The sequence below is a fragment of the Enoplosus armatus genome, chromosome 11 (assembly GCF_043641665.1).
Source record: "Enoplosus armatus isolate fEnoArm2 chromosome 11, fEnoArm2.hap1, whole genome shotgun sequence".
NCBI lineage: Eukaryota > Metazoa > Chordata > Actinopteri > Centrarchiformes > Enoplosidae > Enoplosus > Enoplosus armatus.
The window spans coordinates 24547889-24564587 of NC_092190.1; the positions used below are offsets into that span (position 1 = coordinate 24547889).

At 45.8% G+C, this 16699-nt stretch overlaps 1 protein-coding gene across 1 annotated transcript in view; it reads right to left on the reverse strand.

Moving 5' to 3' along the window:
• ttn.2 (titin, tandem duplicate 2) overlaps positions 1 to 16699 on the reverse strand; it is a 211554-nt gene that overhangs the window by 13609 nt on the left and 181246 nt on the right. The window contains exons 218-243 of the mRNA XM_070914051.1: positions 16312 to 16608; positions 15549 to 16136; positions 15146 to 15448; positions 14748 to 15044; positions 14166 to 14453; positions 13749 to 14048; positions 13145 to 13296; positions 12887 to 13037; positions 12458 to 12757; positions 10433 to 12199; positions 9677 to 9970; positions 9278 to 9565; positions 8790 to 9089; positions 8341 to 8675; positions 6327 to 8058; positions 5878 to 6180; positions 5301 to 5612; positions 4517 to 4807; positions 4113 to 4412; positions 3508 to 3649; positions 3232 to 3395; positions 2841 to 3143; positions 1840 to 2121; positions 1035 to 1628; positions 621 to 911; positions 102 to 401 (exon numbers count right to left, since the gene is read on the reverse strand). Of these exons, the coding sequence (XP_070770152.1) occupies positions 102 to 401; positions 621 to 911; positions 1035 to 1628; positions 1840 to 2121; positions 2841 to 3143; positions 3232 to 3395; positions 3508 to 3649; positions 4113 to 4412; positions 4517 to 4807; positions 5301 to 5612; positions 5878 to 6180; positions 6327 to 8058; positions 8341 to 8675; positions 8790 to 9089; positions 9278 to 9565; positions 9677 to 9970; positions 10433 to 12199; positions 12458 to 12757; positions 12887 to 13037; positions 13145 to 13296; positions 13749 to 14048; positions 14166 to 14453; positions 14748 to 15044; positions 15146 to 15448; positions 15549 to 16136; positions 16312 to 16608 (10674 nt within the window). The remainder of the gene's footprint in view (positions 1 to 101; positions 402 to 620; positions 912 to 1034; positions 1629 to 1839; positions 2122 to 2840; positions 3144 to 3231; positions 3396 to 3507; positions 3650 to 4112; positions 4413 to 4516; positions 4808 to 5300; positions 5613 to 5877; positions 6181 to 6326; positions 8059 to 8340; positions 8676 to 8789; positions 9090 to 9277; positions 9566 to 9676; positions 9971 to 10432; positions 12200 to 12457; positions 12758 to 12886; positions 13038 to 13144; positions 13297 to 13748; positions 14049 to 14165; positions 14454 to 14747; positions 15045 to 15145; positions 15449 to 15548; positions 16137 to 16311; positions 16609 to 16699) is intronic.

Genomic DNA, 16699 nt, shown 5'->3' on the forward strand with positions numbered 1-16699 from the left:
AAATTTGCAAAACAGCGACAGTGTTTGTTTCCAAGGGAAGCACACAAATAAATTAAAGAACATATAGAGAACATTATGCTTTAGATAGGAAGAGAACTCACTCTTAGGGCTCTTGGACTCCACCACCTCGGACTGCAGGAAGCCACCAACGCCAAAGCGATTCATGGCGGCAACACGGAACACATATTCTGTTCCCTCTGAGAGTCTGGTGAACTTGAAGCAGGGTCGGGTCACTGACTCTGAGATGGTGATCCAGCCTGGCCGGTGGGCATCGCGCTGCTCCACCACATAGCCACTGACATTGGCACCACCGTCCTTCTCTGGAGGCTCCCAGCTGACTGTCACTGACACGCCGTCAACCTCCTCAATCTTTATTGGACCGACCGGGATGCCGGGTTTGTCTGGACGGACACAACAAGTCAGCTGGTTAGAATCTCTGAATGTTTTTGCAGATCATTTGCATTTTACTTGATACAGTGAATCATTTGAATCTTTTAAATTGAAGATATTAGTGGTTAAAAATTGCAAACATTTAAATGAAATAAAATATTAATAATAAAATTCCAAAGGCACAACTTATCTGTGTATAACCTTCATTTGTGAGCAGAAAGTCTCCTTACCGAGAATGATGACCTTGATGACCTCGGTTGCCATGCCGATGGCGTTCTTCACCTCAAGCGTGTAGTCTCCCGTGTCGTTGATGGTGGTCTCACGAATGACGAGGTGGGTGTATTTGCCGTTGCTGTCAATCTTGATGCGGTCCAGGCTGTCCTTCAGTTTGACCCCACCGAAGGACCAGGAGCAGACAGGCTGCGGTTTGGCCTTTATGGGGATGTTGAGATCGATGGGTTTGCCGCGGTGCACATGAACGATCTTCTGAGGGATGCTGGTCATGTCGATCTTCGGCATCACTGGAATACACAGGAGGGAGGTGATGAGTTATATTTAATGATTTCTGTCAAGCTTTTCTGAGTTTAAGTGAAGGCAGAAGTGATTGTGTGATGATTTCTGGATGTGTTTTGATGTTGTCTTACCCTTGATGTCCTGGATGGTGACAGGAGTGATGATGTCCATGGGCTCACTGGCTCCCCTGCTGTTTGTGGCTCGGATCCTGAACAGGTACTGGTCTTTCTCCGTCAGGGACTGGATGGTGTGCTGTGACACCGACGCCTTGACAGTCGCCACGGCACTCCACCTGTCCGATCCCGCCTTGCAAGCCTCCATGATGTAGCCCGTCAGCCTGCTGCCACCATCGCGCATTGGCTTCTCCCAGTTCAGCGTGACAGAGGACTTGGTGACATCGACAATCTGGAGGTTCAGAGGCACAGTCGGTACCTCGCATACCAGCACGGCCTCGGTTGTCTCACAGGGCTCGCCGACGCCATAGATGTTTTCTGGCAGGACTCTGAAGAAGTAGTGCACTCCCTCCTCCATACCGGTGATCCTGAACAGGGTCTTCCTACACTCGGTGGTGACGGTCTTGTATGACTTCATGCTGGCTTCACGCTTCTCTATGATGTAGTTGCTGACATGAGCGCCACCGTCAATGCTTGGGACGTCCCAGGTGATCACAACGGACTCCTTAGTGTAATCCTTCACCTTCACAGAACCTGGTGGACCGGGAGTGTCTGCAGGAGAGAGACAAGTAGAGGAAGAGAGGATATTAGTGTGTGTTTACAAGTGTCTTTAGGAAGAACCTAACTAAAGCTGAAAAATTGGTGAATCTGAGCAAAGTAAAGACAAAGTATTTTTCCCTTCATGATGTGCACCTTTTTATATACATTTCCCCAAAATTCAGGCTGTAATATTGGGTATCTGTGGAAACTTGACATGACATACCATAGACTTTAACCAGGATGGTGACAGTCTTCTTGCCAGACGGGTTCTCTGCCTCCACAACGTATTTTCCGGAGTCATAGCGATTGACCTTCTCCACGATCAGCGAGGTGTAGCTATCCGTGGTCTCAATGTAGCCACGGCTCTGCAACTCCACACCCGTCTTCCTCCAGGCCACTACTGGTGTCGGCCGGCCGGTGACGAATACACACAGACGCAGGGTTCCTCCAGCGCGCAGACACACCGTTTTCTTCAGGTCGTCGGACAGTTCCAGGTCAGGCATTTCTGAGAGGGTGGATCATAGTAAGGGGTGAGATAATGCTGCGAGTACCATGTAACATGCTGGAATATGACACTGATAAAGGTCCGTCACAGGAAAAAGTCATAGCACAATGGTGATAAAAACATCCTCAACATGCTCAACAAGCATTTACTTCCCATCGTGATTCAACTCCCAACACTAACTCTAACCTATAGATTGAACATGATTGAGTGAAAAACTGAAAATATACACATACTAAATATTTCCTTGATATTAAACTGATTTGAAGTTTATTTATGTTTGTCCTGGAGTCCTAAAATCTTCACAGTAAGCATGGAGTGAAAAAGAAATGAACATTATGACTAACCCAGTATGATAATTTAAAAATCTTAAAACAGTATTTAGTTAACTTCTTTACAGACTAAAACAACTAGGTACAAATTGTATGGAAAATAAAATATAGAGATTTCATATATAGTGAGCCTGTGAACACTTTTAAAGACAAGATGAAAATTAGTCTGTCTGGCTCATTAATAGTTTTCTGGTGATGAATAGATATTGTTCTTGATAATCAAACTAAACTAAACTTTCTGTTTCTCTGGTGTTTTTCCCAGCATGCTGCTGGGTTGCTGGGTCCAGTCCTCAGTGTCTGGTGTAAGGGGAGCTCCCCGTGGTGTTCGTTGTTGGTTACTGAGATAATGATGGTTATAAAATAAAAAAAAAACTCTATATGCTGACTCACCGATTCTCTCCAGGGGTGCAACCTCAGCGCTAGGTTCACTGAACTCCCCGGTGCCGTTGCCGTTAATAGCAGCTACCCTAAATCTGTACTTCTTATTGGCTGCCAGGCCAGCAGCCACATACTCGTTGGTCTTGAGAGCCTTGGTGGTGGCGCGGTACCACTGCTCTGTGTCCTCCTCTAGGATCTCCACCACGTAGCCGGTGACGTCTGAGCCACCATCGTACATTGGCCTGGTCCAGGTCATGTTGATGCTGTGCTTGGTCGTGTCGGTGATGCGAGGCATTGATGGAGCAGCTGGGGTATCTGAGAGTAGATGAAGATAAATACAAATATGTTATATATCTGCTTGTCCCACTGCATTCCATCAAATGGAAAATAATCTTGATCATACATGTGGGGTCTTTGCAGAGGATGTATGGGGAGGCGTCGCTCGGCTGGCTGTCTCCAGCAGCATTAACAGCCGTCACTCTGAACAGGTACTCGCTTCCCTCCAGCAGGCCTGTGATCTTCAGACGGGTGTCGTAGATGGTGTAAGTCTTATTCACCCGAGTCCACCTGGTCCAGAGAAGAAACGAAAGGATATTGTGAGAGAGAGACAGACAATACGCTTAAATATTTCAGAAAGTGAAAACTAAAATCTGTCAACTTCTTCAGAGGTTGTTCCCACCTGGTGCTACTCTTCTCTCGTTTATCCACTATGTAATTTTTGATCTCGCTGCCTCCATCACTCTCTGGCTTCAGCCACTCGATGATGACATGCTCCTTACCCACCGCTGTAGCCTCCGGAGTGCCGGGCTGGGATGGGATGGCTGAGAAAGAGGGGCGGGACAGGTCAGAGTCACGGAAACAAATCTACGTCCCGTTTCCCCTTTCACAAGACATAATGTAATCCATAACACCTAATTCTACAGTGGAAGAGGAAATGATAATGCAACTACATTTAGCAATCTTAATTTTACACTGATATTTTGGAATAACAATTAAATGTAAATGCTAAATTTGAAGATAAAAAGGATGAAATTTAAAAAGAGCCATCAACCACATGTCGTCTGTATGTCCAATTAAATTCACAAAAGAGTAAGAGAGTTACATAAAAGATATAAAATGATAAACATTTTCAGTGTGCGGCAAAAAAAATCTCCTCAGCTATTCCTCTCTTCTAGTTAGAATTGTAAAGCTGTATGGTTGATTATAAAAGATTTCTTTAGACAGTTCCTATAGCACCACCATCAGGAAAATTTCCTTTTGATGATAAAACTCGTGGCAGCTTACTGTAGGCGTTCCTGGCAATGATGGCATCGGACTCCAGAGGAACTCCAGCCCCGAACTTGTTGACTCCTCTGACTCTGAAGATGTACTCGTTGTTCTTGATCAGCCTGGAGCTGACACATGACAGCGTCTTGCACTCAGTCTCCATGATGACCCAGTTGAGGCGGCTGGTCTCGCGACGCTCCACGATGTAATGGGTGACGGTGTCTCCACCATCCTCCAGAGGAATCTTCCAGGACACTGTACATTTCTCCTCCGTCACTCTGCTGATCACAATCTTATCAGCCGGAGCCCCTGGAGTGTCTGAAAGACAGAAACTGAGAGTTAGATCAGACAGTTCAGACAGTCCAGTGACATCTATCAGACAACTAAGTCATTACAGTTTAATTAGTTTCCTGGCTGCTCACCCAGAACTTTAACGCTGACAGAAGCGGTCTTGATTCCGCTGGCGTTCTTGACAGTCAGGATGTATCTGCCCGTGTCGTATCTGTCGCAGTTCTTGATGACGGCCATGGCTCTGGTGGCAGTGTAGGTCAGCGAGTATTTCTCTCCGAGCTCCAAAATCTTGTCGCCCTTTGACCAGTACACTGTAGGCTCTGGTTTACCACCCACAGCGCCGTCCAGGACGACGTCAGAGCCAGCGGTGACGGTGACGGTCTCACCCACCAGCTTGCTGTCCAGCTCTGCTTTGGGAGGAGCTGCAGCAAAGAAGAGATGATTTGTTTTTACCTCATTAAAATACATATATATATAAACTGTTGAGCTTATTGTAAAGATGCTACAACATAATCAATAGCAAAAATTTAAATAATCTTTGTTTTTCGTAATTTTTAGTTTCACATTCAGATTTATAAATCTATAAATTATAAATGAATAAAGAATATTTTTGCCGTTCTTTGTTATTCTTTTATTATTTTCACCATTTATAGAACAATATAAATATAGCTACAGCTAGTTAATGTGAGTGGCATTTAAAAAAAAATCAAGGTACACTAAACAGAATAAATAAGCAGATAATATAATCCACAAGGTAACAAAACTAAAAGTAAACATAAACACATAATATCAAATATGTGTATCATAAGAAAAAATCATCAGAAGACTAAATGATAATAATAGAAGTAATTTTAAAGTTTAAGAGCTCTGAATCTAAATTGACGTTTGTTATAACTCTATAACTCTTGAACTTACAGTATTCATCTTTGCATGTGACTGGTCCGGTGGACTCGGAGGGCGCGCTGTGGACACCTGCGGCATTCTTGGCGATGACGCGGTACTCATAGGTCTCTCCTTCTCCCAGGTTGGTCACGGTGAAGTAGTTCTCGCTGATGGTGGTGTAGTTGCACTTGAACCAGCGGTTGTCGTCCCACTCATCCGTGCTGTAGACTTTTCTCTCCACCACGTAACCAATGATCTTGCTGCCGCCATCATTGAACGGCACGGTCCAGCACAATGACACAGAGGAGCGGGTGATGTCGGTCACCTCGGGTTTACCAGGAGGATCTGAGCACAGAGAGGGAGAAGTTTATCGTAAATTGTACAGCTTTTTGTGCTCTTAAAGGCTTCATTAATGTTCTCCTGAACTGATTGAACTGTTTTCGCTGAGACAGTAAATAGCACTACATATTTTGTAATCAGATTAACTGACTAATCAGTTGTTATGGCCTCGGTCAACCAAAAGCTTTTGTTGATTAGTTGTCATGGCAAACAACCTATCATTAGTTTACATAATAAATGTTTGTAGTTAAGACATGAATGTTTTCCTCACCAACAGGATTGAGAGCCACCACAGGTCTGGAGGCCTCGCTGGCCTTGCTGAGTCCGGCGATGTTCATGGCATATGCCCTGAACTGGTACTCCAGGCCCTCAATCAGGTTAGACACCTTGTAATGGCACTCCAGGCAGGGCAGCTTGTTCTCCCTCACCCAAAGGATTGTGTTCCTCTCCTTCTTCTCGATCCAGTAGCCTGTCACCTTGCTGCCACCATCAGCATATGGTACATCCCACTTGATGCTAATGGCGTTGGCAGACACGTATACCACATCTGGACGAGTTGGAGGACTTGGAGGAACTGTGGAAATGAAGTGGAGGTGAAAATAGGGATCTTAATCTGACCTGGACCTAAATGTATTTACAAAAATATGTTAAACTTCTGCATACATACGTATAAAAGCAGGACTTTAGTATACTTTAGTATAACTGTTGAACAGAACTTACCAAATGGATGCTCAATGACAACAGGAGAAGACTCAGTGGACTTGCTGACTCCAAACTTGTTCTCAGCACACACTCTGAAGGTGTACTCCATATATTTGGTAAGATGAGTCACTTTGATGGTAGTTCTCTTCACACTGGAGTTTACCACTTGCCAGGAGGCAGAGCCAGACTCTCGTTTTTCCACGATGTAGTTGGTGATGTCAGTGCCACCATCATCAGCTGGCTCAGACCAGGACAGGGTGCAAGACTCCGAGGAGACTCCAGAAATTTCCACAGGGCCTGTCGGTGGACTAGGTCTGCCAACGACAGTCACGGTCACTGTGAACGTCTTCACACCAGCCGCATTCTCCAGGGTCAAGTAGTACTTGCCGCTGTCGCTTCTCTGGCTGTCTTTCACCACCAGAGTGGTTCTCTCCTTTGTGGTTCTGATGATGACTCTGTCGGTCTCCTTCAGCTTCATCTCCTCCAGCTTCCAGGTGACCTTGGGTGCAGGTCTGCCACTGATGGGGATGTCGATTGTGAAGGTGGTGGAGGTCTTGCAGGTGATGAGCTGATTGGTGATGCTACTGAGATCAGCAGTTGGTTCGATGCGAGGCTCCTTAATGACCACAGAGCTGAAGGTGGCCTGAGGTTCGCTAATTCCAGTATCGTTTTTGGCCTTGACTCTGAAGTCATACTCCGTGTTCTCAATCAGACCCTCCACCAGCATCTTCTGGGACTTGGTCTCTCCACTAACAACCCAGCGGTCAGTCCCTTTAGCTCTGAATTCAATGATGTAGCCTCTGATTCGGCTGCCTCCATCATGCTCAGGCTTCAGCCACACCAGGGAGGCTGTGGAGTTGGTGGTGTCGACAACATCCAGTCTCTTGGGAGGTGCAGGTTCTTCTGTAGCAATGATGGGCTCCGTCATCTCGTGAGGTTCTCCCTGGCCATACTGGTTAACAGCAATTACCCTGAACACATATGGGAGGCCAATATCTAAACCAGTTACCCTGATCATCTGGCGAGAGCACTTGGTGCAGACCTCCTGCCAGGCCAGACGGCTGGCCTCACGTTTGTCCACAATGTAGTGGTGGATTCGAGATCCGCCATCATTGGTGGGGGCATCCCACATCATTGTCAAGGCTCCGCGGGTAACATCTTTGAAGGTGATGACTCCAGGAGGTCCGGGTGTGTCCAGCACTTTGACAGTGAATGTGATGGACTTGTGCCCGCTGTTGTTCTCCAGGGACAGGGTGTATTTGCCTGCCTCGTACCTAGTGCAACCCTCGATGGTCAGAGTAGAGAAGCAATCTGTGGTGTTGACATCTGCCATGACAGGCAGCTCACTGTCTACTTTAGACCAGGTGGCGAGAGGAGCTGGTTTGCCTTGGAAGGCAATTTGGAGGGTGACAGTGCCGCCATTCTTCACGATGTGAGTCTGCTTGAAGTTGGCATCAATGTTGATCTCAGGAGATGTAAGTCTGTCCAGAGCCTGAACAGGGTTGGGCAAAACTGAGGTTTCGCCCTCTCCGGATCCGTTCACAGCACTTACCCTGAACTTGTAGAGCTCTCCAGGCACCAGGCCCTTGGCAGTGTACCTGGTGTGGATGCAAATCTGCCTGTTGACTCTGTGCCATTCCTCCAGACTGGCCTTACACATGTCAATATTGTAGCCAATGACTTCCAAGCCGCCATCGAAGACTGGCTTTGTCCATTCCAGAGTGACAGAGGACTTTGTGGAGTCAGTGACCTGAAAGACAGCAAAAGAGCATAGGTCAAGTATGTTTTTCTTAGTTCCTTTTTCCTTTTTCTCTATATTCTGGTATCCTACATTTAAGCTATTTTTGAGGCTAAGATATCTCTTAATTTGTGTGCTGATAATCAATATCAAAACTGATTATTCAAAATAACTTACCAATAACTGTTATTTCTGACAATATATATGTGAGAATATGAGAATTAAACTAAAGAAAATCTTTGAGAATTTGAGGATTGAGCTCAACACCTTTGAATTCTTTTCATGCAATTCTACCTTGATTACTGTGGGAGCACTGGGAGCACTGGTTGGCTCTCTGCATTTGAAGAGCCTGGAGGTACTGCTGGCCAGCCCAACACCAGCGCCATTTTCAGCCATGACGCGGAACTCATACTCGTTGCCCTCAGTGAGGTTGGTGACACGGTGTCTTAGCTCTGTGATGGGCCTCTTCGATGAAACCTTCACCCAGCGCAGGCTCTTCTTCTCTCTCCTCTCCAGGATGTATTGTTTGATCTCATTACCTCCATCTGACCTTGGCCTGGTCCAGCACATGGTGATGCTGTTTCCAGTCACATGGGTGGCATCTGGGGTACCAGGAGCATCAGGCACAGCTGAGAGGGAGAGCGGAAAACATGTTAAAGTATAAGTTTTAATGTAAAGGCAGTTTTTTTGTCATTTGTTTCTGTCAATGTTGAAGTGCAATACCTGTAAGTGCCTTTACTTACTATATTGCATCTGTGCAATGACAGGATCAGAGTCCAGTGGTTTGCCGACACCAAACTTGTTGACAGCAGAGATTCTGAACTGGTACTCATTGCCCTTAATGAGGTTGGTGGCATTGTAAGAACAGGCTTCGCATTTGGAGGTGACCAAGGCCCAGGAGATCCTGGATGTTTCCCTCTTCTCCACCACATAGTGGGCGATGGCGGCACAGCCGTCGTTCTCCGGCGGGTTCCACCACACGGTGCACTTCTCAGCTGTGATGCCGGTGAAACGGATGGGACCCTCAACAGGTCCAGGGGTATCTGCAGGGAAACAGAAGGTAGAGCACTTACTTCAGAAATGGTCATAAATTCAGATTTTGTCAATTTGTATTATTTACATGAGCTGTAACACTTTTGTGAAGTGTTAGAAATAGAAACAGGTTTGAAAATGTTTGCATCATACAGCGTCTTCAACCGATACTGAAACATAATCATCAGTGTTTACCAACCTTGTACTCTGACGTTGACATCATTTTTCTTGGCACCAGAGCTGTTCTTGGCCTCTACAGTGTAGATGCCACGGTGGTTCCTGTCAGCATCACGGATAAAAAGACCGCTGGTGCCAATGCTGGTGGTAATCTCAATGTCAATCATGGTCCTCTTGTCAATCTCTTTGCCATCCTTGTACCAGACAACCTGGGGGACAGGACGTCCAGTGATGCGGCAGCTGAGCTTTACGTTCTCTCCGGCCCTCAGTGTAGTCACTTGGTCTGGAGACCACTCAATCTCAGGAGCAACTATAGATGCAAAGAGAATGAACAAATGAGGAATCAGCACAATCAAAAGCGTGTGAGAAACCTACTAATTATAATTTGTCAATACATTTTTTTCAATTTGAAAATACTTACTGCTCTCATCCTTGGTCATAATGTATCCAGAGGAGTTAGATGGTGGACTGACTGTGCCCACAGCATTCCTGGCAATCACTCTAAACTCAAATCTGTCTCCAGCGGACAGACCAGTCACAGTGAACTGGGTCTCACTGATATCGGTGAAGTTGCACCGCAGCCATTTGCCTCTACCTTGGCGCCGCTCCACACTGTAGGCCACAATTTTGCTGCCACCGTCCCTTTTGGGGATGTCCCACTGCAGGGTGACTGAGTTTCTGGTTACGTCGATGCAGACGGGGGTGCCAGGTGGATCTAATTGAGGAGAGAAGGAAGCAATTTATCCATAGTGCTTGGTTGCAAAATCCTTAAGTCATATAGAAGCAAACAGGATCTGGATCAAAATAATCCTAGAATCTGAAAAACACATTTAAACATATCTACATTTTATCTGTAATGGTAATTACATATATTTGTTGTTAAAAGAACAGATACTTAAAGAAACACGCTTGCTTGCTGTCTAATATAACTTTGGAGGTGTTGGAGGGAATTTCTTCCAATTTAATGGAGCTAGACTAGCAGTTTCTCTTTGCTTCCAGTCTAGGCTAGGTTTAACACGCCCTGGACCTACTTCTGTACTGGATGAACAAAGACAAAACTGATTTCTATCTTCTTATCTGACTCTGGGTAAAGAGGATTTTCCAAAATGCAAGACTGCTTCAAAAGTACGAGGCTATTTGTCAACCCAGAGAGATGTAGTATTTCACATGTACTTACCAACAGGGGAGATAGCGAGCGCATGTTTGCTCTGTTCACTGACAGGGCTGAGTCCGGCGTTGTTCTCGGCGTAGACTCTGAAGGAGTACTCCAGACCCTCCATGAGACCAATGATCCTGTACTCTCTATTGGAAATGATGGTGGAGTTCACCTTCTGCCACAAGAGGCTGTTCCTATCCTTCTTCTCAACATGATAGCCCAAAATGGGGGATCCTCCGTCAAAGCCTGGGGCCTCCCACCTGATGGTCATACCATCACTGGTGATGTTGTAAGCCACTGGCTTTCCTGGAGGGCCTGGAGGTTTGTAATTGTGCTGAGCAACAATGTCTGAGGAGTTGAGTGATTCACTGACTCCATACTTGTTCTCTGCACGGACTCTGAACTGATACCGAGTTCCCTTGACCAGGTTGGGAATCTTGAAGGTGGTCCTGACAACGCTGGAGCAGACCATCTTCCAGTTGGCCTGGGAAGTCTCACGTTTTTCCACGCTGTAGCAGGTGATCTCGCCACCTCCGTCCTCCTTTGGCTCATCCCAGGAGATGATGATACTCTGGGCTTTAATCTCATCAAAGCGGATGGGACCAACAGGCACTGAGGGGGGCCCCAGAGTGATCACATTAATGTCAAAGTAGTTCTTGACGACTCTATTGTCCAGAACCAAGGTGTACTGGCCGGCATGTTCCTTCTTGGCTCCTCTGACTGTGACTGCAGTCTTGTTGTCAGTGGTCCTGAACCGAATCTTCTCGCTTTCCTTCAGAGGCAAGTTATCCTTTAGCCAGCTGATTGCAGGTCTTGGTTTACCCTTGAAGGGCAGCTCAATGTGGATGTTCTGACCAACACGAACAGCAAGCTCTCCATTGGGGTAGTCACAGAGGTTGGCCTCGGGAGGAATGATAAAGTCCATCACTGTGATCGAACCAATCTGGGAGAAATCACTGTTGCCCTTCTCATTCTTGGCGAACACTCTGAAGTCCATGACAGTGTTCTCCGTGAGTCCCGTCACCTCACAGCTGCAACGCTTGCATGTCGCACCCAAAGTCCAGGTGGGATCTTCCTTCATTCTCTTCTCAATTATGTATTCAGTGATGTGGCTGCCACCATCGTGGTCAGGTCTGGTCCACTGCAGGGTAACAGAGTTCTTTGTGGAGTCCACCATCACCAGGTCTTTAACAGCTCCTGGAGTTTCCGTGGCTCTGACAGGCTCAGTGGTCTCGCAGGTGTCGCCCACACCATACTCGTTTTCAGCAGACACACGGAAGAAGTAAGCTATATCCTCCTCCAGGCCGGACACTTTGTAAGATGTGTTGGCACACTCAGCGGTGATCACCTGGTAAGCCTTCATGGTGGAAGCCTTCTTTTCAACAATGTAATTAGTGACAGGGGAACCACCATCGATGACAGGAGCCTCCCAGCTGAGGGTCAGCTTTCCTCTTGTCACGTTCTTGATCATCAATTTCTGGCAGGTTGATGGACTATCCAGAACCTTAAGGGAAATGGTGATAATCTTGGGTTCTCCCACACCGTTCTCAATCTCCAGCAGGTACTTGCCGCAATCATCGCGGGTGACCTTGGGAATGAGGAGTGTGGTGGCTCGCTCAGAGCTGGTGATGGTGTAATGGTGGTCACCAGCCATGTTGCGGTCACCACGGCGCCAGGTGACGTTGGGGACGGGGCGTCCCTTCAGGGGGATAAACACTTCCACGTCACGGCCAGACCTGGCTGTGTATTGGGTCGTCATTGGAACGTCCAAGTCCAAATCGGCCTCCTCTGTTGGAGAGAAGTGAAACACAAACGGGAATGAACAGGAATGAATGATAATAATAATTATCAGCCATCAGAAAATAATAGATTTACTCAGACTAATAATCAATGGCTATCATTTGAAGCCATAAAAATGATAATAGCTTTTTAATGCTGCAATGAACTCCAGTCATGCTCATTATCAATATGTTTTTATCTTGAACATAAATATATAAGACTCATGTCTTGTGTCAATACGACAGAGGGGTCTATACGAATACAAACCCAAGATATCTTTGGCTTGCACAGGCTGGTACATTTTGATGTCTTCTCCTTTGCCCTTGCAGTTGACAGCAGAGACTCTGAAGTAGTAGTAGGTTCCAGGTTTGAGATGGGACACCACATACTCGCAGATCTTGACCTGTGGGTTGATGGTCACCCATTCTTTGTCCTCTGTGTTCATCTGTTCCAAAATGTAGTGTGTGATTTCACTGCCACCGTCATAGACAGGCTTCTCCCAGCCGAGGGTGATGGAGGTCTTTGTGGAGTCGACCACACACAGCTTGGATGGCTCACCAGGCAGATCTGGAGAAGACAAAAGGGAATATGAATATTGTCAGAAGTTCCATGTAAAGATCTTAACAATAAAGAAATCTTAAGAAGAAATTCCTAAAAGGCTGGCATGGTGATGCTAAGTTTAAATTATAAGCACACCGATGGGGTCGTAGGCCTTGTAGAGGTCAGAGGGCACAGAATAGTTTCCTGCTCCAGCCTTGTTGACAGCACAAACTCTGTACTGGTACTCGTTGTTCTCGACCAGGTTGGTGACTTTCTGCCTGGTGTCTCTGATGCTGCCCTTCACCACCTGGACAAAAAATGGATGTTACACATACCAGTTATTAGTTTGGATTCTTTCACACTTCACACTTTCACACACACACAAATTCTCTAAAGATAGGTCAGAAAACAAACCTTGAACCACTGCAGACTCTTCTTCTCCCTCTTCTCCAGGTAGTAGCCGTCGATGTCGCTGCCTCCATCCAACGCCGGTCTTTCCCAGATCACTGTCATGGTGGACTTGGTGATCATGCTCACTTTAGGCTTGGATGGCTCACTAGGAGGAACTGTACGAAATCAAAATGATCAGGAGAGATGAAATGAACTAGTTTTCCACTGTTTACATCAACATTCTTCAAAAAATTCAATTCAATTCAATTTTATTTATATAGCGCCAAATCACAACAAAAGTCATCTCATGACACTTTACAAATAGAGCAGGTCTAGACCGACTCTTTATAATATTATTACAGAGACCCAACAGTTCCCACCATGAGCAAGCACTATGGCGACAGTGGCAAGGAAAAACATCCTTTAAGAGGCAGAAACCTCGAGCAGAACCAGACTCTGGTGATGAAAATTATATATTTTCTGTGTTCTCACAAAAGCTCTGTATTCTTGTGCCTTCAAATATATAAATAATGTAAAATACTACATTACATACATGCAACACTTTTGATACTTTTCAAGTGATGATGATGATGATGATGATGATGGTGAGTTCATTCAGTTTTCTTACCAAATGAGTTCCTGGCGATTACAGGCTCAGACTCCAGTGGGTCTCCAATGCCATACTTGTTGACTCCACGGACTCTGAAGATGTACTCATTGCCCTGGATGAGTCTCTGCACATTAACGATGCAGTCGACCAGTTTCTCTGATACAATGGACCACATGACCCTGCTGGTCTCCCTCTTTTCCACAATGTAATGTGTTACCATGGCACCACCCTCATCAGCAGGCGGGGACCACATGATGGTGATGTTGTCGGCCGTCACCTTCTTGAACTCAATCTCTCCAGCAGGGGGGCCTGGCTTGTCTGGATTGGGGAGGGACATATTCATGCACATCAGGGTCTATGTACTTCTTATGAGACGCATTTCATGCAAGGCAAAATTACTGTCATACATAATTAAATCAAATTATATCTGAATACCTTGAATGAGCAGCCTGACAATGGCGCAAGCAGATCCCAGGGAGTTCTTCACCTTGACCTCATAGGTTCCAGAGTTCAGACGAGTAGTGTCCTTCAGGAACAAACTGGTGGACTCAAATGTGTGTTTGAAAGAGAGCTGGGCGGTGGGCTCAAGCTCTCTGCCATCCTTAAACCACTCGATAGTGGGAGCAGGTTTGGCTGTGATATTAAACTTGAGCTCCACATTAGAGTCAGCCTTGTGCTTGACCTCGCTGAAGTACTCCTGAGGTATTTCAATTTCTGGGGCACCTGGATGATAAACCAAAAAACAGACAAGTTCAAATTCTGATGGATATATGCATCAAACATGATATGACAATGTAGAAACACATGAGGGATCAACTCCAAAAGGACAAGAGAATAAAAAAGATCATGACAAAAAAAGTTAATTTCCAAAATGTGATATACAGTTTTACAAAAAACAATGACACTAAAGCTAAGGCCATAGAGTGTCCAAAATGTAGATGAGGAGAATGAAATTATTGAATTTTCTGGCAATCCACAGTTTGGAGTAAAATGCTCAAAAACACTAAAGAGACCTACCGTAGGTGTCCACACACGTGGCTGGTCCAGCTGTCATGGATGGGTTGCTCACTGAGCCAACAGCATTCTTAGCCATGACTCTAAATTCATATGTCTCGTCCTGGGTTAGTCCAGTCACAGTGAAGCGGGTGTCTCTGACATTGGTGAGGTTAGCCTTGGACCACCTGGCACTAACACCCTCTCTCTTCTCAATGATGTAGCCAGTGATCGGGGATCCACCATCGTAGTTGGGCTTCTGCCAGGCTAGGCTAATGGTGCTCTTGGTGATGTCACTGATGCGCAAGTTGATGGGTGGCTCTGCAGGAACAGACAGTGAGAACTTGTTATAAGACAACTGTTGCTAAGAAGTAAAATCACATTTCCTTGACTTTTTAAAAGGTTTTTGACATTCTACTCACCACAGGCATCAATAGCCAGCACTGCATCAGAAACCTTGCTGAAGGCACTTATTCCAGCAGCATTCTCTGCTGCCACCTTGAACTCATAAATAAGTCCAGCGTTGATGTTGGTGACTTTGAAGTGTGTAGCACGGATAACCATTTTGTTGACTCTCTGCCAAAGGATGCTGTTTCTGTCTTTCATCTGGAGATGGTAGCCAAACACATGGCTTCCACCATCTGACTTGGGCTCCTTCCAGCCTACAGTGATGCTCTCCCTGGTTACAGCAGTGATCTCTGGAGTCGATGGGGCATCAGGAATAGCTGGCGGGTAAGAGGCAGGGTTGAAGTTAACATGTTCATACTGAATGTTGAATGTTGAACAAATGTCTAATAAGTGTAAAGATAAAAGCAAAACACTTACTGTAAGGAAGGCTGACACTGACAGTTGGTGAGTCAATATGTTCGCTGATTCCATATCTGTTTTCAGCTCTGATTCTGAACTGGTACTCCAGGCCAGTGGTCAGCTTCATGATTTTCATAGTGCAACGGGCCACAGCAGAAGAGACATCCATCCAATTGGCTGTGGTTGTCTCTCTCTTCTGGATGATGTAGTTGGTGATGGGGCTGCCGCCATCATATGCTGGTGGGAGCCAATTCAGGCTCACACTGTCTTCTGTGACATCAAACAGCTCCACAGGTCCAAGTGGGGCACTGGGGCGGTCCAGAACTATAATATTTACAAAGGACTTGGTGGTTCCACTGGAGTTGGCAGCAATGATATCGTAACGTCCTGAGTCTCCAGCAATGCTCTCACGCAAAGTGATCTTGATGCTGTCAGGGGTGACCTCAGAGTTGAACCTCATTGTTGACTTGAGCAGCATATTATCCTTAGACAGGCTGACTTTAGGCAAAGGCCGGCCTGTCAGTAGGATCTCACACTTGAGTGTGGAGCCGGCTCTAACATACACTACGTTGTGGGGGAAGTCCTTCATGTTGATCTCAGGAGGTTCTGGAGCAAAAAAGTAAAAAAAGAGTTATAGCAGACAAAACTAGGTGTAATATTGTGTAATTTGATTTAGTTATTTCCTGGTTATATGCAATAATTACAAGTAATGGATGATGGCTTATCCTGTTTCTTCATGGTTAGCTATCACTAAAACTAAACTAATCAGTTTGTAACTTACCAAGCTGGTCTTTGACCACTACAGGAGTGACCATTTCCTTAGTATCACTGAATCCAGCATGGTTCTCAGCTCTGATTCTGAAGAAGTACTCAGCATTCTCCCTCAGACCAGACACTGTAAAGTGGAGGGATTTGGTAACGCCACACTTAACCCACTTCTCCTGGCCTTTTTCCATAGCTTCCACCAGGTAGCCAATAATTCTGCTGCCTCCGTCTTGTTCTGGTTTGGCCCAGGCCAGGGACACACTCTCCTTGGTCACATCAGTCACACCCAGCTTTGGTGGTGGGCTTGGTTTTTCTGGAGAAAGAAGACATAATGTGTTTTGAATTAATTGAAATAATCAGATATTTTTTGCATAACACAAAAAATCTATGATGTCACTGACTTA